Source organism: Mesoplodon mirus, assembly GCF_964341445.2.
Source record: "Mesoplodon mirus genome assembly, chromosome: 14".
NCBI classification, from domain to species: domain Eukaryota; kingdom Metazoa; phylum Chordata; class Mammalia; order Artiodactyla; family Ziphiidae; genus Mesoplodon; species Mesoplodon mirus.
Genome location: NC_138990.1, coordinates 82,717,250 through 82,739,422, shown reverse-complemented (window position 1 = coordinate 82,739,422; position 22,173 = coordinate 82,717,250). Strand labels below are relative to the sequence as shown.

Genomic DNA, 22,173 nt, shown 5'->3' with positions numbered 1-22,173 from the left:
TACGTTGCGATGCATAGCATAGGTGGTCTTTTGGGGCATTGAGCACAGTGGCCTCAGACCCCAGATCTTCTTCCCTGGCCCTTCCTTAGACTCACGACGGCCTGGGGTCCTGGAGAAACTCTTTCTTGTGTCCTCCTCATATGGAGGGTGGCACAGGAGCACCTTAGGCAAGCCAGGTCCCCTCCCCGATTGTGAAGAAGACTTGATATTCTGGCTTCTGATGCTGGACCTGCCGCTCTGTGATCTTGCAGTTCTGGCAAAAGGTGTGGAATGAGAAGTATCACCTGACCAGGAGGGGCTTGGGATTCAAACATGGGCCTTCCACCCAGCCTGAGACCCAGCGAGGTCCTATAACATGGACCCCTAAGCAAACAGGCTTCAGGGCTTCCTCTTTGCTCCTTCAAACAAATGTTCCCTTTGGAACTGTGAAGCCGGCTACTTCCATACTCAAGTCTATATTAGCATTCAAAGGGTCCGTGCCAGGAACCCATGGGAGAACATGCCACACGTCTGGCAGGACCATAGACACTCATCAGTGGACATTAGGTGTTCAGGAAGTGTTTCTGTTTGCTACTCTGCAACTGAAAAACAAATCAACTCCAGGAAATCCAATATTTTATTGCTTTACTTAATAATGTTCCAAATCAGTCTCCCCGCCCCCAATCTGCTGTAAGCAAGTCTCTACGAGGAGCTCTAAGTGTCATCCTTGTCCTCTGTCAGTCTTGTCCTTGGGGGGCTGGAGGTGGGTGGAGCAGGGCCTGGGTAGCAGGACTGAGAAACACTGACCCTCTGTCCATCCCTTTCACTCTGTGAGTAATATGTCATGGCCACAGGCAGTGGGGAATAACCAGAGTAAAGAAAACACAGAGAGGAGGAGCAAAAGGGAGAAAACGAAGGGAGAGAAAGGAATAAAGGAGACACAGATGCTGCGGAAGGCTAAACTCTCACTGTGGTAACCGGAGATTCCAAACCACTAATTCAGCCACGTGGCTTCAAGAGTTCAAGAAAATTATGGGTGTAATGGGATGAACTATGTAACATTAGTACAGGTAATACGTGCTGGGAAATTGGGCCAGGAGTTTCCAGAGCTAAAAGCACATTTGAGAATACCTACTTACATTTGTTTTTATCTCATCATGATTCAATTTTTGTCCTGTGTATGTTTTATGATATAGCAATAGAGTAGTACGTGTGTACAATTTATAAATAAATAAATATACCTATGTTGAGGAATGTATGCTCAAATATTTTCTATTGATGGGGCACAGGGTCAAAAGAGCTTGGAGACCACCTAACTAGAACAATGACAAAAACCACTAAAGACTCCACCATCCTACCTCTCAAGGCCTGGGGCCTCACCAGGGGCCTTGGCCAGGGTGGCTTAATGCAGAAGGATGACTGTTACTATCTAAACACCCAACTAGCATCTAAGGAAGCTGTATCATAGTGGGCCTGCTCTATGCAATCGTGGCCCCTGAAAGGCAAGTGGGATTGGAATGCAGCCTGTGACCTGCTCATCAAGCCATGTGCCCAGAGAGGGGTGCATCTGTCCCCAGGCAGGGGAGGCTTTTACTCTCATAGTGGTGTTGTATGGATTGCCAATAGCCCTGCTTTTTTTTTTTTTTTTTTTTGAATCTAATTTTCTAATTGCTTTTACTTTCATAAATCCAGTTTACTGCTTGTTTTGTCTTTGCCTAATACTAATTTCGAGTTTGCAGCCCTAGAGAGTGTGCATCACGGGGTGGGGGTGGGGTGGCAGAATGGGGTCCTGGCTTCAGTAGGTGCAGCCCCTCAAAACACAGCCCACCATGGCTGAGAAATCAAAAGCTGAATATCATTTTTGGCCCCTGTGTCTCAGAGACACTCGGAGGCCATCTGACTAGGTGAAATGTCCCACACAGGAAACAAAGAACCAACTCCTCAGTCCAGCCTCTGTTGGGGTCAGCCTGTTGCCTGGGTCCTGGGATGTGGCCTGCAGCAGAGGCTCCATTGGACACAGCCATTCAACCACAGGAGGTGCCGCTTCACTCGACCTGAGACCACGTTGGAATAATGCAATCCCTTTGAATACAGCCCCGGGGCTCGGAGATGTCCACACAAGTCCCTGCTCACGCTTATCCTCCTGCAAACTCCACTGACTTATCTACTGGGAAATGTGATGTTTTCCCCCGGAAATTGTCCTCTCCTTCTTAGGGAGGAATATTGCTTCTTGGTCATCAGCTAGCAGCGAGAAAGGGAGCATTGCTGGGTCTCTGCAGGCTTTCTCTGTGGTGCTCCTGGGACCCTCAAGCATCGGTCTTGGGCTCCTTCATCGATTTGACAAATTCCTTGACATCCTCTTCCAAGGCCTTGTTCCTCCTCTCCACATCCTCCCGGGAGCGCTCCACGTTGCGGAGGCTGATTTCCAAGGCTGCAGACTTCTTCTTCTCCTTCTCCAGTTCTTCACTGAGCCTCACCACCTTAGCCCACACATCATAATTTTCCTTCTCAAGCCTACGAGGAAGGAAAGAAAAGAATGAAAGGACGGGGTGTGACCTCTAGACTTTCCCTTCAGCCTTGTCCTCAACCCCCTCTGTCCACTTTACCTTCCACATCCCAAGACCCATCTCCAACCTGTACTTCCTAGTTATGTCCCACCCCCGACAGGAGGACTTCCCAGTAATCCTGAATTCCCAGAGCCTGTCCCCTTTTTTGTCATTTGTCATCCATATCATGACATCTCCTGTGTTGTTTTTCATGTCGTTTTGTGTTTTGTATCTCCCACCACACAATAAAGTCTTTGAATGAAGAGACCACCTCTAATATTTATAGCCCCACAGCGCCTTGTCTCTGTCCTGCTCAGTGGAAAGGTTGACTGCTGAACCCCATCCAGATTCCAGATTCCCGGCACCTGTGTACACATGCATGCTTTCTCATCCTGCTTCATTGCAGAGCACGGACCAGAGCCTTCTCTTACGAAGGCTCCTGGGGACCAAGATTTGGAGAATTTGGGGGAGCTGCCCCTTGGGAGCAACTCTCCTGCCAGTCCCACCCTTGCTTCTGAATCCCACTCCAAGTGAAGGATCTGTTGGATTCCTGAATTCGCAGGATTTTCACTGTTACTGGCCAAAATCCTAGTCTAGTCTCAGGTGCCCATTTCTCTCCCTCCAGGCTGTGCTGAATTAACCCTTGGGAATGAGAGTACATATGACATTTTTGAGCCAAAGGAGGGAATTTCAGGCCTATGAGGAGGCTATGATTGGAAAGTGGCTTCAGAATTTCATTCTGTGAGATGCTGCTTCCCTGCTACCCAATGGCCTGCTCATTTTTATACGGAGACTTGAGTTCCTGTTTGAGCCCATCTCTGGCTTCTATCTTCAAGGGCCTTGGTCCATTTTGCAGTCAATGGCCCCTCTTCAGAGCCTTGCTTGCCCCTGCCTGTTTCTTCTTAAAGCCAAATTAGTCTCATTCCTCTGGAATTCCACCCATTACAAATTTAGTTTTCTTCTCTGAGTTCTCCATATCCTTCTTGTTTTGGGGGGAAACCTCAAAAGAGACACCATGCTGGACCTTGACCACTGACTCCAGTGGAGAGGTAGAATCTGAGTGGATTTGGGAGGTTGGCTGACCCGAGTTCAAATCCCAGCCCCACCAATGACTAGCTGTGCAACCTTTTTATACTTCCTAAACTCCCATTTCTTCTGTAAAATGGGGGTATTACCTATTTCACGGGATAACTGAGGGGATTATATGAGAAGGCGTGTCTGAAGCATGAAGCTTAGAGCAGGCACTGTAGACTGTTAATTCTCCTTCCTCTCCCGAGGATGGAATGGGAGGCTCCCCTAACAGTGGATTCAAAAGACTTTGTTCCCTTCAGGAGGAGCGGCCACCTCAATGGCAGCCAGTTCTTCCCCACCCTGTCAATGACCCCCGTGCTAGAAACTGGGGCTCAGTGTCTGCTCTGGGGCTGCCTTGGTCACTGCCAAGATGTCGCCCAAGTCTCAGAGTCTACAAACAGCTGATTTCAGGTTCTTAGACAAGAAGTTATGTGTTGTTCTAGATGGGTGGCCCTCCTCAGGGAACAAAGGATCAGGCTCACCAAAGTCTTCCTTTCATGTACCTGAGTCTCTATGGACTGAAAAGTACCCGTCGTTCGAAAACCCCACTAGGTTCACATTTCACTAACTTTTGATTAGTGTGACTTTAGGCAAATCTGGATTGAGGTTTCTTCCCAGGAAAAATCAGTGGTGTGAAAAAGATTTCAAGAAAGTAGTTTATCTACTCAAGTGAGCAAATCATGTCCGAGCATCTTAGAGATTTGTGTGAAATGGTGGCAACGGCCATGTCACCGGCCTCGCTTCCGTTCACCCGCTGCAGTCTGAGATCATGGGGAGTTAGCGATCCTGACCCAGTGAAGCCTCAGTCAGGTCAGAGGTGCCCAGAAGCTCTGCCCCCCTTAGGCTTTCAGGTGGCTGACCAGGCCCTCTGCATTCTCTGCCCTCTCCCATCAGTCACTCCCCTGTTTCCACCAACCACCACTCTTCCTCTGCATGAACACGCCAGACACCCCCCTTCCCATAGCCTCTGCACTTCGGTTCTCTCTGCCTTGCCTGCTCTCCCCCAAACCCACCCCAACCCCTCCCACGTGGACCTCACTAGTTCCCTCCCCTCCTTCAGGCCTTTGCTCGAGTGTCACCTTCTCAGTGAGGCCTTCCCCAGCCACCCTATGTAACACTGGAACCCCCTTCCTGAGCTCCCCAACCTCCTGCCCTGCTTTATTTCTCTCCTTAGCATTTTCCATCATCTGACATAACATATGTTTTAATTACCTATTTGTATTCTCTGTCTGCCTTCACCAGAAGGAAAGCTCTATAAGCAAAAGGGCTTTTGTTCAGTGCTATTCTCTAACAGCTGAGATGGTGCCTGGCACATAGTAGGTGCTCAATAAATGTTTGCAGAGTTGATGAATGACATTAATATGAAAATTTTAAAAATTTCTCTTAATTCATTAAGACATGTTGATGCTTAAACAACCACTGTTTGGAAACAGTTGATTAAACTACTTAAGCTACATATTTAACTTTTCATGAATGTAAGGTAAAGCTTAGAGTTTTCACTAATTTAGTCATCTCCTCAATGCCTTTGCCCTGTTTCTCATTAGGCCCAACTGCTGTAGATAGCGTCTTCTGTAACTGAAGTTTTATAATGTCACTTCTTTGGCAGAGGAGAACAATCCCTATTGCTTTTAAGATGGAAGGTGACTGGCTGCCCAGGGCCCTCTGGACGTGACTTACTTTTCAATCTGTTCCTCATACATTTGCTTCTGTGTTTCTATTTCCTTTCGCAGCTCCTGGACCATCCTCTGCAAAGATTCAAGTTCCTCTTCTCTGGAGTTCTTTTTCCCAGGCCCGGTTTCAGAGTTTAGGCTGGCAAGAACATCTCTCTTGGAGTCACAGGCCTGGGATGATAGTGTACCGGCTTCATCCCCAGGGGACCCCGGCTGGGTGGGGACGTTATCGTAGGTGGAAGTCCGCTGGGAGTCGAAAAACTGTGGCACACCTTGAGACAGCGTTCTCCTGTGCCCGTCCCCTGCCTTCCCCTCTGAAGAAGATGACCAGAACTCATTTTTAAAGATCTCTACTTTGCAGCTGTTGGTACCTTGCAAAGCTGATGTCAAGAAGCATTTCCGGTTAGGGAGCGTCTGAGTCCTTTTTCGTGACTGCAGCTTCCAATCTCCTGGCTTTTCCCTGGATGCTTTGTCTTCTAGACACCCATCACTTGGCCGTTGTCCAGTGGGGCTGGTTGCATCCGAGTCGCTGGCCTAGAAAAAAGTGACCACGGATATTACATGGGTTTTTCCCACATGTGTCATGTTCCCAAGATAAGGATTAGAGACTTGAAAGAAAGTATCTCCTGGCCACACACCTATGAAACTCAATTAGAAGACCATCTCCTAATTTGTCACATTAGTTGATTATCTGTGTGGCATTTTTTCAAAAGGATATTATACTTGAAGGAACTCATGCTCTAGAGGTAAACTGCTGACTAAAATCAACTGTTTGCTTGTGGTAAAGGGCCCTAAACTAGGATTCTTTTATAACCTTAGAATGGGGGGGAGGGAGGCTTTTCTAACTATGACCCAAATCCAGAAGCCATGTAAGAGTAATTTGATAAATTCAATCCACATGTGTTTCCATGACCCACAAAATTAAAAATAAAACAAAGAAACCACCACATGCTAAATCAAAGAAGAAATGACAAGCTGACAAACATATTTGCAATGTATATCACAGACAACAGGCTACTCTCTGTAATGCATAAAGTTCATAAAAATTGAGAAGAAAAAGACTAATATAAATATGTGCAAAGAGCAAGATCAGCGAGTTCATGGAGGAAAAATGCAACTGGCCCTTACACATTAAAAAAAAATGTTTGAACACTCTTATAACAGGAAAAACACAAATTGAAATTAAAATTATTGAAATATTAGTTCTCATCTAACAGATGGGAATCCTCCAAAATCTGACAACACACTCTGCTGGCGAAACTATAGGGAAATAGGTTATTTCATGCATTGCTGGTGGAAGTGCAAAATGGCACAACCACTGTTTAACAATTTTAATGAAAATTACATATTACAAATCTATTTACCCTCTGACTCAGCAATCATACTTCTAGGAATTTATCCCAGAAATATATTTGCCTGAGCACAAAATGAAGTATGGTCAAGGTTATTCATTGCATCCTTGTTTGTAGTACAAAGGAGTAAAAGAAACCTGTTCATCTATGGAGGTTGGCTGAGTAGATCACGGTACATGCACAGGATGGAACACCATACATCTGCCAGAAACTTGAGGCTGTATGAGGTAATGCCTATGTATTGACATGAAAAGGTCTCCAGGGTATCTGTTAAACAGAAAAATTCAAGATACACAGTAGTGTGTGTGTGTGTGTGTGTGTGTGTGTGTGTGTGTGTGTGGAGAGGGAGAGAGTGAGCATGTTACACTTTGTGTAAAAAGGGAGGTAAATAACAATTTACACTCATATCTGCTTATATTTGCATAAAGGAACACTGGAAGGATAAAAAAGAAACTGATAAAGGCAGGGAAGAATAAGGTGGGTGAAGACAGCAGAGGGAGCAGGAGTTCTAAACATATCTCTTTCTTTTGTTTTGACTTTCTTGAGTCATGTGTATATATTTTTAGATTAAATTAAAAAGAAAAAGATTGAACCCTAAAATGAGAAAATCAGGGCTCAAGCTGTCTGTCTGATGCTTCTAGCTCATCACCTGCTTTGGCAACTCCACCTGGAATCAGAAGGACCTGGGCCCTGAGGTGCAAACTAGATCTAAGTCCCACTCTCTACCATTCTACCGCTGTCATCTTGGGACAGTTGGTCAACCTCCCTGAGACTCAGCGCCTCAGCTATAAAATGTGGATGATAAATTCTTCCCTACAGAGTAACGGTGAGGAATCCAGATGTGATCTATTTAAGGTTCCCAGCACACTGCCTGTCCATTGCTGCCCCTACTGTTACAATAAATACAGAAACCTGTCAAATGAGTACAACAATGGCTACTCTCAAAGACGTCTAGGATGATTTCATTATATGAAGTATAAACATTTCTAAATATTAATTTGATTTTAGAGTATTAGTAAATGCACTGTGTCCAGACAGGCATCACCCAAGAAAAATCACAACTACCACCATCTTTTTTCCAATACATTCTTAATCATCCTCAGGATTAACAGTAGTCAACTGACATTACCTGGTGAACTGGAAATTTTACATTCATTCCTTGACCACACATAAAGAATTAAGCTGTATATATGTTCACATGTCCTTTTAAAAAATATTTGCCTCTATAAATACGTTAAAATATTTGAGCTTCGTAAATTATTGGCCTAAATAGTCTAAATTTCAGAGTCTGCAGAGTTTTTTGACATTGTGAACGTGAGCCCCAACCCTTCAGTACAAATGAGGGGGTTGACATTGCTGAGACAGCTTATCAGGGAATGAGAAATATTACACAAACACATCACATACTCTGAGAAAGGAATCACGTTTCATGGCTTAGCAGGAAACCGTTCTCTCTGGACTTTCACCCGGAATTTTCAACAACTCCCACTAGAACATTAACACTGTGGTATGTAGTTTCCCCATCGAACTTCCCTGGACTAAGTTTAAAGGGGTTTAGAGTGGGCTTTAGTGAGAATTCCCATTGCGTAGTCACTGGGGGATGGGCACACATGTCACCAATCCCACCTCCAGGTTACCAACTGCAAACTAGATTTTGAAAGAGGCCAGGCTTTCAAGATTCATTCAAATGGGTCTATATCAGCTGTGCCCACTGCCACAGCATCACCCAGGACTCCCTAAATTGCCACTCCAGAGCAGCTCTTACATGGGATGACCTGGACCGAAGGAAGAGTCGGATGGAAGGAGGAAGGCTCTCTGTACCTTACCATGTTACTGACGCTGTCTGTCCTAGAAATTGGAGGGTCCTCAGTGGCATCCCAGCCCACAGAGCTTCGTGCCACTGGAGGTTTCCTGGGGTCATTTTGGAGGGCAGGGGGTGACAAGGGTGCATCCTTGGACTTGGGAAAGAGGATTTCATGGTCTCTGATCATCATGGTCATCACTCTTTGGATTTGAGGAGTCCCTGAAAGAAAGAAGAAAGAGATTTGTAGTGCTGGACCATGGGGCAGAGGGCAGGTGGTCCTCAAGGTTCTCCACCCATGAGATGTCTCTAAATTTGACTCTAAAACCCCATGGCCCCAAAGGACCTCATTTGCTCCTCACAGGGCCCTTCTTAATTGCTTGGGGTAGGAGATTGTGGTGAATGGGATGGGATAGAAGAAGGGTATGGCAGTGGGGTGGAAGAGGGTTATTTTCGGCCTACAGTCCTCTGGATCAGTCTTTGATCAGGTTATAGGCAATACAACAGGAGAGGAAATGAAGACATCTTTCTCTCTTGATGTGACCCTCAATATGACATCTGATTTCTTATTGCGTGCATAGAGAATGCATACCAGGCATACTGCCTCCCCCAAACCATGGCAGACATCAGTACTCTGTGTCAGGACTCTTGTTCACTGAACCAAGACACTACCTCAGAAGTCTTTTCAGCGCAGCTTTACAAGTAACCTCTTTGGGAGTTGTCTTATAAAATCACACTTGTTTGCTCTCTCTGGCTAAGGATGTTTAAAAGTAATAAAAGACTAAGAAACACTAACTGTTTTCGTGCTAGCCTATCATACTGTGTGATGATTGGTAAATCTTTACCCTCTCTGCTCTGCTGTGATCTGGAAAATGAACATAATTCCTGCCTGCTTATTTCACAGGGCTATTTTACAACTCAGACAAGATAATCAATGGAAAATGCTTGGCAAACTGCAGAGCAATTTGGCAGCGATGTCAGTCTTTACTTCCTCTGCCCCTACCTTCACCACAGGACCAGCGTACCTCTCATGATCACAGCAGGGTCTTCGACCTTCGACCTGATGAGATTCACACCAATCACAGTAGCCAGATTGTCCACACTCATCTTGTTAACTCCACAGTTCAGCTGGATTTCGTGGAGAAACCTGTGGGCAACCAGGAAATCCCAGAGTAGGAAATAGAAAGTTGCCACAAGGAAGCACTTCCAGGTACCCACAGGATCCCAGAGGTGGGTCTCAACTCTTTACTTCTGGTCTCAGGAATGGGACCAGTCTGCTCTGACTACAAGAATTTAGCTTCCCCCTGAAAGATTCAAGATCAAGGAAGAAGAGACACAAGCAACCCAGCTGCTGATGGTGGCACTGGGGCCAGGGGTGGGTGAGGAGTCACATCAGCAGGAGGCAGGGTCCAGTTCAGGGAGCTAAGAGGAGACAAGAAGGACTAAAATGGGTGTTTGACTATCCCTGGTCCTGACTTTACAGGCTTCTCTCCCAGGCTCTCAGCACCTATCCCAGAGGAGTCTCCAGAGAAGAAAACTTCATTGTGGGAAGATCTCAGAAATGGGAATTCATGGTGCCTCCTTGCTCTCATCCTCAGGTTACACTACCAAGCATCTCAAATTCTCAGCAAGTGCTCAAAAACTAACACTGAATTTTTGCTGTAATCCCACCTATTTGAGGAATGAAGCTCTCAGATTCACTATTTTAAAAACCTGAAAATATCAGAAAAAAACACTTCTAAATATTGTCTCTAAAAACCATTTTTAAGTGAATCGGCTGAAGCAACATAAAATTCCAAATACAGAGAAATTATCAAATAAGTGGCAGGGGAGGGGTGTCCAAATGAGGAAACATTATGGAATATTATGGAGTCATGTATAATCCTACTTTGTGACATAGGAAAATGCTCACAATACAACATTTAGCCAAAAGAAGCAGGATACAAGTATATATGTATATATTTTTTATTAAAAAATATATTTCTAATTTGGTATAAAAATTGTTTCCCTGTATTTATATTGATTCATGTAATGATCTGTCACAGAGACAAAAACATTCAGAAGGAAACACACACAAATATTAACAGTGACTTTTTCTGGGTGAGGGGATTTGGGGAAATTTTCATTTATTTACAGTATTTTATATTCTCCTAGTTTCCATATCAAGCATGTAACTCTTTTATCATCCGGAAACTACAAAAAATTATTAAAAAATAAATAAAAGTAGGGCCTCCCTGGTGACACAGTGGTTAAGAATCTGCCTACCAATGCAGGGCACACGGGTTCGAGCCCTGGTCCAGGAAGATCCCACATGCCGCAGAGCAACTAAGCCCGTGCACCACAACTACTGAGCCTGTGCTCTAGAGCCCACGAGCCACAACTACTGAAGCCCGTGCGCCTAGAGCCTGTGCTCCACAGCAAGAGAAGCCACAGTAATGAGAAGCCCGTGTGCCGCAACTAGAGAAAGCCTGCGTACAGCAACAAAGACCTAACGCAGCCAAAAAATATATATAAACTAAATAAAATTTTAAAAAAATAAAGATAACTTTCAGCTATGTCTGACATGGAGATCCAGGCTCCCAACTCAGCCAGATCTGGGTCAATCCATATGCTATGTGTTGCCACAGAGACAGCACATAGCAGGTCCGTCCTCAGAAAGGGAATTAAGAAAGGTGGCCTGGAATGAATGTCTCTGGGGTACTAAGTTATGGTCCAGAGACAGGAAGATGGGAGAAAAGTCTAGAAATATTATAAGGATTCTGGGTTCTAATGCCTGTCCCAGGACTCTGGGCAGCACTGGGGCAGGCTTGGAGGAGGAAGCATGTTTCCTTTTATGCTGATTAGATTTTCCGGGATCCTTTCAATTATCTTGGGGACACAGGAAACTACCTCAGTGCTACGTGAATAGATTTGACCTTTCAGAGGTCTGGAACAGAATCTCTTGAGTTCACAGAGATACTCTTTCCTCCTCTAACTGGAGGATTCTTTCTGGTATGGCTGAAAATTATGGAACTGATACCAGGTGCCTCTTACCTGCAGATGTAGCTCAGGAGGCTATAGTTGTCTCGAGGAAGGATGGAGAGCTGCTTCATCAACTCCTGCTGAGCCTGGGAAGAGATTTTTAATGACAGTAGAAGAGCCTGCTCACTTGCCAGCAATGGGACCCTGGAGCATAACTGGTGTATCTCTGCAGAAGCAACACTTTGGCAGTCACTCCCGTTCCCATAGTTGTGTGTGTGTGTGTGTGTTTTAACATCTTTATTGGAATATAATTGCTTTACAATGGTGTGTTAGTTTCTGCTGTATAACAAAGTGAATCAGCTATACATATACATATAGCCCCATTATCTCCTCCCTCTGGCGTCTCCCTACCACCCTCCCTATCCCAAGCACCGAGCTGATCTCCCTGTGCTATGTGGCTGCTTCCCACTAGCTATCTATTTTATGTTTTGTAGTGTATATATGTCCATGCCACTCTCTCACTTCGTCCCAGCTTACCCTTCCCCCTCCCTATGTCCTCAAGTCCATTCTCTATGTCTGCGTCTTTATTCCTGTCCTGCTCCTAGGTTCTTCAGAGCGAATTTTTGTTTTTTGGGGTTTTTTTGTTTTGTTTTGTTTTTGTTTGTTTGTTTTTTGCGGTATGCGGGCCTCTCACCGCTGTGGCCTCTCCCATTGCGGAGCACAGGCTCCGGACGCGCAGGCTCAGTGGCCATGGCTCACGGGCCCAGCCGCTCCACAGCATGTGGGATCTTCCCAGACCAGGGCACGAACCCGTGTCCCCTGCAACGAACCCGTGTCCCCTGCATCGGCAGGCGGACTCCCAACCACTGCACCACCAGGGAAGCCCTTGGGTTTTTTTTTTTAGATTCCATATATATGTGTTAGCATATGGTAGTTGTTTTTCTCTTTCTGACTTACTTCACTCTGTATGACAGTTTCTAGGTCCATCCACCTCACTACAAATAACTCAATTTCATTTCTTTTTATGGCTGAGTAATATTCCATTGTATATATGTGCCACATCTTCTTCATCCATTCATCTGTCAGTGGACACTTAGGTTGCTTCCATGTCCTGGATATTGTAAATAGAGCTGCAATGAACATTGTGGTGCATGAACCTTTTTGAATTATGGTTTCCTCAGGGTATATGCCTAGTAGTGGTATTGCTGGGTCGTATGGTAGTTCTATTTTTAGTTTTTGGAGGAACCTCCACACTGTTCTCCATAGTGGCTGTATCAATTTACATTCCCACCAACAGTGCAAGAGGCTTCCCTTTTCTCTACACCCTCTCCAGCATTTATTGTTTGTAGATTTTTTGATGATGGCCCTTCTGACCGGTGTGAGGGGATACCTCATTGTAGTTTTGACTTGCATTTCTCTAATGATTAGTGATGTTGAGCATCTTTTCATGTGTTTGTTGGCAGTCTGTATATCTTCTTTGGAGAAATGTTTATTTATGTCTTCTGCCCATTTTTGGATTGGGTTGTTTGTTTTTTTGATATTGAGCTGCTTGTAAATTTTGGAGATTAATCCTCTGTCAGTTGCTTCATTTGCAAATATTTTCTCCCATCCTGAGGGTTGTCTTTTCATCTTGTTTATGGTTTCCTTTGCTGTGCAAAAGCTTTTAAGTTTCATTAGGTCCCATTTGTTTATTTTTATTTTTATAAAACTTCTAATTTTGAAATAACTATAAATCCACAGGAACTTGCAAGAATAGCCTGGAGAGGTTCACTGTTTTTGGTACCTTGTGTTTTTTTATTCATCTGCGATTATGCCCTCCTCCCCGACTCAGAGCTACTCTAAGGCAAGAACTATTTGATAATCATACTCACAGTAATTGTTTGCTTAATAAATGCTTGAGCTATAACTCTCCAATAAAGAATTCGACCAGAACCAAATGCCCCCCAAGTCACTTTAAAAGTATTGTGAGAAGGAGAATGTTTCTGAGAACTGAGGTTTCATGCGATATGGTTTTGCTGGGAGCTGCTAGAACCCAGGGACAGGCTGACCAAGCTGGAAGGCAGGTGAGAGGTCCGAAGGTTATAGCTTCATGATGACACTGAATGTTAGAGACAGTCCTACAGGGAATGCAAGTGCCAGGAAGAGGAAGGACAGTGAATTTTCTTTGTTCTTTTCGCTCACTGTGCCTATAGTGTCTGCAGTCGCCGTCTACAATGTCATGATTGTAAAAGGGCACCAGTGCACATGAGACTCACAGGCTCTCCTCAGACCTGAGCAGCTCCTCCAGGGGAAAAGGCACCCTATGGCGTGTCGGCCTGCATGCAGTGACTTGGTGCAGCCCCACTGGATCTAGAATGCCTGCTTCATACTGATTCCCTCCTCTTCAGTTTAGTCAAGTAAATTCTTTGCAAAGGTTGCTTTAGACTCACGCCTCCCAGCGACTGCCTCTGCCATGTTTTCACCCATGAGAGAGGCTGTGATCCCTCACCCTGTCCAGATCTGTGTTACCATGGATTAGAAACTCTCAAATATGTTGAGATCGAGAAAAGTTGGGAGCAGCAGGTCTAAATCAAGGAAGTTCAGGGGTGGGAGTCTGCTTGTCAGAACTGCATCCACGGATCTCCTTTCCTTTCCCTGAAGCTGTGGGGCAAGATGTCACCTGAAGCATTCATCTTTTTAGCCAACTTTTAAACCTTATTCCATAAAGTTGTATTACTTTTGCAAAGGTGAGCTGATATGCCTGTATAAATTAAGACTTTCCATATCCTATTTTAACCCCCCCAAAATTCATAAATCATACACAAAATATCCTAAAATCACATCATGCAACCTAATTTTTGTGTTGGAAAATAGCTACAAAGGCTAGAGTGCGTTAGTTGCATCCTTATCGTGCTCTTTCTTTCCTAATGCTAAAATATAAAACCACCTTTTATCTTGTACCAGGTTCTACTTAATTTGTGAGTCTCTTCCCTCTCGATCAGGATGGAAGTTCTCACAGCAGTACTTTCTTCCAGGGCTAGGGCACTATCTATTCAATGATTATATATATATACATACATACATACACACACACATATGTGTGTGTATTATACATATATATATATACTTTTTCTGGGAGCATACTATACAATAAATTCTGAAGTAGAGCAGAGACTAAACATCCCCTTGAATCAATAATTTTAAAATGTCACTCACTTGTTACACATATCCCATGGTCCTCAAAACGATCCCGTTATTATGAAATGTGTCTAAGTTTGTGCTGTCTACTACAACAGCAAATTGACACATGTGACTATTATAAAATAAAATAAAATAAAATTAGAAATTTGGTTCCTCAGTTGTGCTAGCCACATTTCAAGTGCCTAGTGGCCACATATAGCTAGTGGTTACTACGTTGGACAGTGCAGTCATGTAACAGTTCCATCACTGTAGAAAGTTCTCCTGGGCTAAGTAAATAAACTGAGTCTCACAGAAAATGCATCATTTACTAAATGGCAAAATCAAAGTTAAATTTACTGCAAGTTTTTCTGTGCGCCACTTTGCCAGAGAGAACTTTTAACATAGTAGTGCTGAACACTAACCTCCCCAAAGTGGGCAGTTAGACCCCTTTATTAGCTGTGTAACAAATGCATTCATGGGCCATTTAGCTTTGCAAATCTTGGTTAAAAACCATCATGGTTTTATTGTTGTCAGTCAGGTTTTCTTTTGCTGGTTGGTTAGTTTGTTTAACATGTTGACTATAAGGGCTTTAAGGAAACAATTTATATAAGGATCAAAATTCCTGCTGGAGAGGAGCTGCGTGATGCTGCAGATGGGGGCTGCAGACCCTACAGGCAGCTGCAGCTGAAAGGAACCAAGAAAAGCTCCGTCCTTCCTCTCCCTGGCACATGTGTTTCTTGTATACCCATGCGTGACATGCATGGTCATCACAGATCTAGAACATTTGGACCTCTCCCCTGCCCTCCAAGTGGGTCAGTCTGTCTTTTTGTCCCAGCAGGTCTTAGCAAGGCCATATTGCTTGAAACCCTTCTCAGAAGCATCCTCATTCTCTTACTAATTTTAGAGTGACTTGGGGGTATTTAGTCCAGTACTCTGTTGGAGTGCAGCATCCCATAAAGGCTGTCACCATGATTGGATTCATGGGACTTTTGTTGCTGAGAGTTCCAGTTTGACAAAGTATCTCACCAAAAGTTATGGGGTTCACCCATGACCCACTGTTGCTTGCCTACCAGAATAGTGTTCAGTAACCCTCACCTTCTTCTGAAGCAGGACAACTAACTCTATTGAGATACAAACCTTCGCCTCATCTGCATTCATGAGCTGCCCACAGAGCAGGAACCCCTCATACTGGCTCCAGGGGACCACTGGCTCTGGGAGGTCTCGGAGGTAGAGCTTCAGCAGGGAGGCTACCGTGTGCACATCTGTATCTCTGGAAAAAAACAAACAACGTTTTCTGAAAACAAAACTCCAGAACTCTCCTCACCTCCCCCTTGGTGATCCACTGAATAAGATCCCAGCTTCCAAAAAGAAATTTTGCCGAGGAGTAGAATCTGATCAAGATGTATCTGACCAAAATATTTTTGCAACTCCCCCTTCTGGAATAATACCTCCCAACACCTTTTCCTTTATCTCTTCTACCTAACTGCCTCAAAGATAAGTTTAAGGTCTACTCTTCCAAGAAGCCTGTTAAACTATTCTAGTCTTCAGTGCTTTCTTCTTTCTCCAAGTCACTTAGTACAATTGAGCATTCTCTACTTAGTCTCTAGTTTTTCATGTGGTAACTCCATATAGCTATGACCCATTGATCTCTTTAGTCTATCAGAGAGCTTAAAATAGGTCTGGGATTCATTCATATATTCACACAATCATTTATTCAACCAATGTGTTGAGAGAACCTACTAGGTGCAAGACACTATGTCAGGCACTAGGGTTTCAGCAGTGAACCTGAGGGACCCACAGGATCCCTGTCCTCATGGAGTGACAGAGCTATGCAGACTCAAATGTTACCAAGTCATATACATGTTACCAGCCAAGCCTGGCCCATCACCTTTATTTGGACAGCCTGTGAGCTAAGAATGGATCTAACATTTTCAAATGGTTGGGGAAAAAACCCAAAAGGAGAATATTTCATGGCATGTGAAAATCATGTGAAATTTGAATTTCAGCATCCATAAATAAAGTGTTATAGGAACATAACCATGCTCATGCATTTTTGTATTGTCTTTGGCTGAATTCTGGTATAAGAACAGAGTTGAGGAGCTGCAGCAGAGACTGTCTGGCCTGCAAAGCCTAAATATTTCATATGTGGCCCTTTAAGAAAAGTCTGCTGATCCCTGGTTTATGGAGCTATTGTGTTTATTCCGCAGCTCTATAAGAGAAAATGAGTCTGAATATACCATATACTTGAAACTCATTAGTGAAAAATATTTATTTCATATCAAGAAAAACTGGTCATGCACCCCAATGTTCATAGCAGCACTATTTACAATAGTGAAAACATGGAAGCAACCTAAATGTCCATCGACAGATGAATGGATAAAGAAGATGTGGTGTGTATACACAGTGGAATATTACTCAGCCATAAAAAAGAGTGAAATAATGCCATTTGCAGCAACATGGATAGACCTAGAGATTATCATACTAAGTGAAGTAAGTCAGACAGAGAAAGACAAATATCATACGATATCACTTATATGTGGAATCTTAAAAAAAATTTGATACCAATGAACTTATTAACAAAACAGAAATAGACTCACAGGCATAGAAAACAAACATGGTTACCAAAGGGGAAAGGGGGGATGGAGGGATAAATAGGAATTTGGGATTAACAGATGCACAATACTATATATAAAATAGCTAAACAACAAAGACCTACTGTATAACACAGGGAACGATAGTCAATATCTTATAATAGCCTACAATGGAAAAGAATCTGAAAAGGAATACATATATACATATGTATATATATATATACATACACATATTTATATAAATTAATCACTTTGCTATACACCTGAAACTTTGTAAATCAACTATACTTCAATAAAAAAAGAAAGAAAGAAAAAGAAAAACTGGTATCTTTAAGAGACACTCCCAGTAGTATTTTGAAAAGCTGTGATGGGGCAAGAGGTCCAGCTGATCTGAGTGGCTCTTGGGCTTCAGCATTGGGGACATAGAAGTGGCTGGGCTGGGTGAGATCACATCCTGGAGGAGGGCCGGGAGGGGTGGAATTGGGCAGGAGAAGAAGGCAGGCATTTGAGGCCTCAGAAACCAGAACATCAAGGCTTGACTGTGGAGCTCTCTATCTTGACGTTTCATGTAAACGTTTTCTTTTTGGTTTTTGACAGCCAGTGGTTGGAACTGTCTTCTGGAAACGTTCCCCACTTTGCAGCCTGTGAACTCTACCTCCAAAGGAGAACGTGAGCTGGCACAGAGCCCTGCCTCTGCTCCACTGCTGCCCTCAGGAAATCGGGGGTGGAGACCATTCACTTAAGGTGGGGATTCTGGAAAAGCCTTCCCTGCTGAGTCACTGCCTAAAAATACCTTGGCAAAGCCCTCTCGTCAAAATGCAGGAGAAGTTCCCGAGAAAATGGCAGGACAACAGCCAGCTGACACTTTGCAGGAGCAGCATTCTCCTAAGTCCTAAAATCTCCTTTGTCCTAAATCCTCTGGATCACAATCCACCCAGGGGGTTTAATCAGAGTCCAGGGTCTCAGGTTTGATTGAAGTCTCTTCCTCACCCCACATCCTCTAATCCTACTCAGCAAATGTCCCAGGAATCCCTCTAGGCCTCACTCCCTGTCCTGTTCCAGAAGGCCATGGTCTTTTGTCAGGATTCTGCAAGCCCCTATCTGGCCTCCTGGCTCCACGACTCCATTCTCCAATGCACTGTCCATCACTGGCACAGCCCCCAACACTCAAAACATACCCACAGAGCAAATATGGAAAACAAAGAATTTGAAATGAGAAAAACAGTATAGATGATACATCAAGAACCAGAAACTTTTGAAGAGAAACAGCAATAAAAAAAGACAAGCTCCATAGATAGTTCAATCAGGAGAAACTAATAGCCAACATTAGAAAAGAGAAAGGGGTTGTAACCACACATATAGGATTGATACTTCAAAATTATCATCAAAAAACACAGTTAGCCATCTAAATCATCATAGAATATTGCAAACCACAGAAAACTTCCCAATTCATTTTGCCAGGGGAAGATAATGCTGCTTGGTCTGGCTAAGTCCTCAGGCTTGTTTATTGTCTCAGCTTAAGTGTCATTTTTGGGGGGGCATTCTAAATCCAGCAGACCATGTCAAAAGCCTCCTTTTGGAATGAAAGACGATGAAAAAATGGAATGAAATGAAAAATAGATGGTATTAATACCATCTATTTTTCATTTTTTGGCATTTAACACAATGGAAAGTCTACAGTTATGTCTTTAAATTTTTGCTTTAATGTTTGTGCCCCCATTGTAACAGAGCTGGATCAGATGTCATGCTTATAATCTAAGTTTCCAGCATGATTTTTCCTGAGTCTGCTTTTCCTCCAACCTAATGGAACATCCTTATATGATGTTATATGAACTTCTGAGTTCAACGCCTGACCCATCAGAGATTAGCCAGGGCCTCTCAGCTGGTCTGCCTACCCTTCCCTTGTAGCACTGACCTTATAATGTGGCATGTCTGTCCTTTTCTCACAGAAATATAGGTATGGGAAGTGTATTGTGTATTGGCAGTATCCATCCCAGTAGATGGATATCCATCCCATACTGTTTATATGTTTAATGAGCGCCAGATACATCCAGTAGAATCTACCAAGTAAGAGCGCCTTTGTTTTTCTTCATTCTAGTGAGGCAATTTGGGGGATCTCTGGTGGAACTTCATACATGACCTATGTAGAGGATCTAGGTGAGCACCCACACGGGTCACGTGGACCCAAGAGTCATCCCTGGGAGGACTCCGAAGAGCCACAGGTCACCCTTCCTATTTCTGGATGTGTAAACTCTTTTCCTCAGTTCTAGGGGGTGGAGCTATCATGACAAGGTGTGGTAACTCTCCTCCCTCCAGCCCCAAATATTTCACAGAATCAAAGACTCCAAGTCTACCAGCCAGGCTGACTTTACAGATGCAGAAGCTCAAGCCTTGGGCAGGTGCTTGACAATCCCCACAATCACCTCTAGTCCTCCTGGCCTACTATTCTCATTGCCTTAGCAACAATCCATCTGTATTTTTTGATCAACATAAAGCTAGTTAAAAACATAAAAAGAAAAGTGAATATAAAGGTAGTGAACTTGATTGAATAGGTGCCTGATAATGAAATGTGATTTATGGTCCAGCTGAAAGCTCTCTAAATTTGATGCCCATAACCTGCTCTAGTTCCAGTAACATCTTCACCAGTTGCTTTCCTGATAAAATGCAGCACCTTGATAAATTAACCTATTGCATGCCAAGGGCAGCAAAGACAGACGTATGGTTATCCAAACTAAGACAGTGGCTTTGAGGATGGAGAGAAACAGACGGGTCTCGGCGATGCTTCCGAGGCAGGGTGGGCATCGTTGGCGACTGGAGTGGGAGGTGAGGGAGAGGGAGGGTGAGATGATCCACACAGCACCACACTTAGCTGTTCACGATTTTCCCAGGATCAGCCTGAGTCCTCTATCGTAAATAAGCTCTTGGGGGGATTTCAGCCTTTGGAAACTGGAAGAGTTCAGGCCCGTCTCACTGAATCTTGGTTTATGGGCTGCCGATTTGGAAACAACAGTGGCTCTTTCTTGCCAGCAGGACAAGCACGTGCAGGCAACTGGGGCAAATATTGCACAACAGACAGAAAGTATACAATGTCGGGTGGTGGTTGTACCTGCTGAGCAGGGCAGAGAAGGAAACCTTGGCAGGGTGGCTGCAGCAGCAGGGGTGGGAGGGGGATGGTGGAAGAAATATTGTTGCATCTGGAATGCCCCAAACAGGACTGGGCAACCTCCACAGAGGAGATTGGGAGAACGCCAAGATGTCGGTATGCACTCCCTCCCAAAGGGTTCAGAACCAAATTCAGAGTTGCACAGAACTGTGGTCTCCCAAGTTAAGAAGTCCTGGCTCTGGCCATTTCTGGAAAGCTGAGGAAGACCATGGAGCCCTTGGATATGGACATGGTGCCTTATCCACCACCCAGAGTCGGTACAGGCAGCTCAGCAATTCTCCACCCCTCATCTGCTTCGAAGTACATGCCTTGAGCTAAGTCCCACCTTTCTCCCTTAGTCCACCCTTCCCCTCCCACCATACCCTAAACACCTCTTGACTGCCCTGCAAGGCGCCAGTTCTAGTTCCATCATCTCTCACCTAAATTATCAGAATGCTCCTCTAACTGTGTTCCAGGCTCCCAAATTCTGAGTTATGAGCAAAACAAAAGGTTCTTTCTGTTGCAAACCAGGGCTTTTGGAAGCATCTGTGTGAGTCCCATAGCTCAACTGGTAGAGAGAGGTGCTCTCAGCCAAGCAGGGCACGGGGGAGGTGAGGCAAGGACCGCATACCTGTCAAAGGAGGGCCGTTCCCCCGCGTCGAAAGCATCTCTCAGCTGCTTCACCAGGTTGTCCTGCCCAGGCAGTCGGAAGATGCCCTCTTCGTTCAGGCCGTGCTCCAGGATGAACTCGGCACACTTCTCCACCAGGATGGGCACCAGGTGGGGGCCGAATTTCTGCTCATAGGCCACGGTCTCATCCAAGCGCTGGCCGAACACCGCTGGGAAAAGAAAAAAGCAGAGCCTGCCCATCACTCTGACTTCCCTTGGAGGAGCTGATAGGTCAAAGTGCTTTGTCTATTTCTTGATTTTCTGCAATACTAAACAAAACACAGAAGACAAATCACACAGAATATTTCCTGGGGCTATAAATTGGGGGAGGTCCACTTGAAGCAGTCTGTCAGTCTTTTTCAGTTTGTCCACATTTATCATATTTAAAATAACAACCCACTTTTAATGAGTGCTTGTTTTGTGCTAGGAATCATGCTAAATTTTTACACCTTTTCTCATTTAATCTTGACAGGAATCCCATGAGATGTTGGTATCATTTTGCCCGCCTTCCTATGAAAGATACTGAGCCTTAGAGGTGCTAATGAACTTGCCAAGGTCAGGTGCCAGGACACAGTACCGTCAGAATTCAAGCCCAGGCAGTAAACTCAAGAGAAGCAAGCAGGCCATTTTGAATTCTGCTTGTGTCACGTAGCATTAAAGCATAATAGTCTATCATACGGATGTCTCATACTTTATTAAACCATTGAAGCATTTAAAATAATTTACGTTGTTTACCAGGCTCTACTATTATGAGCATTGCCACGGCGAACGTGGCCACGCCCCTAGCAGAGTTCCTGGAATGTATATAGTGCAATGTATAATTCCTAATTAATTGCTTAATTGATTAATTAACATTTGGATGGTTGAACATAGGCTTTTCCTTCTTTTGGACTATTTCCTTAGGGCCAATTGCCACATGTAGAATTACTAGTTCAAGTGGTTTGAACATTTTAATGACTACAGTATGCAAATTGCTTTCTAAAAATATTTTTCCAAATTACACTGCCTTCAGTGTAATTCCCTCCCTCCCTCCCTTCCCTCCCCTCGCTCCAGCATGTGTGGACCATCTCCACTGAGCCCTGCCAGCACTTGGCTCTATAATTTCCCCACCCCAGCAGTATAACAAGGTTAGTTTATAAATCAGGTCATTGGTTGGCTGGACCCCATGGGGCCCCAGGGCCCCATGCCCTTTGTGTCCTGGAGATTCAGAAGACAGTCATGGTTTCAGCTCT

General features: G+C 44.2%; 1 protein-coding gene across 1 annotated transcript in view; it reads right to left on the bottom strand.

The window, feature by feature from the left end:
* Window positions 1-604: 604 nt before the first annotated feature.
* Window positions 605-22,173, bottom strand: part of ARHGAP25 (Rho GTPase activating protein 25) — a 45,767-nt gene continuing 24,198 nt past the window's right edge. The window contains exons 4-10 of the mRNA XM_082643333.1: window positions 20,904-21,111; window positions 15,677-15,809; window positions 11,453-11,526; window positions 9,445-9,566; window positions 8,445-8,641; window positions 5,274-5,800; window positions 605-2,493 (exon numbers count right to left, since the gene is read on the bottom strand). Coding sequence (XP_082499459.1) covers window positions 2,286-2,493; window positions 5,274-5,800; window positions 8,445-8,641; window positions 9,445-9,566; window positions 11,453-11,526; window positions 15,677-15,809; window positions 20,904-21,111 — 1,469 coding nt within the window. The 3' untranslated portion in view covers window positions 605-2,285. The remainder of the gene's footprint in view (window positions 2,494-5,273; window positions 5,801-8,444; window positions 8,642-9,444; window positions 9,567-11,452; window positions 11,527-15,676; window positions 15,810-20,903; window positions 21,112-22,173) is intronic.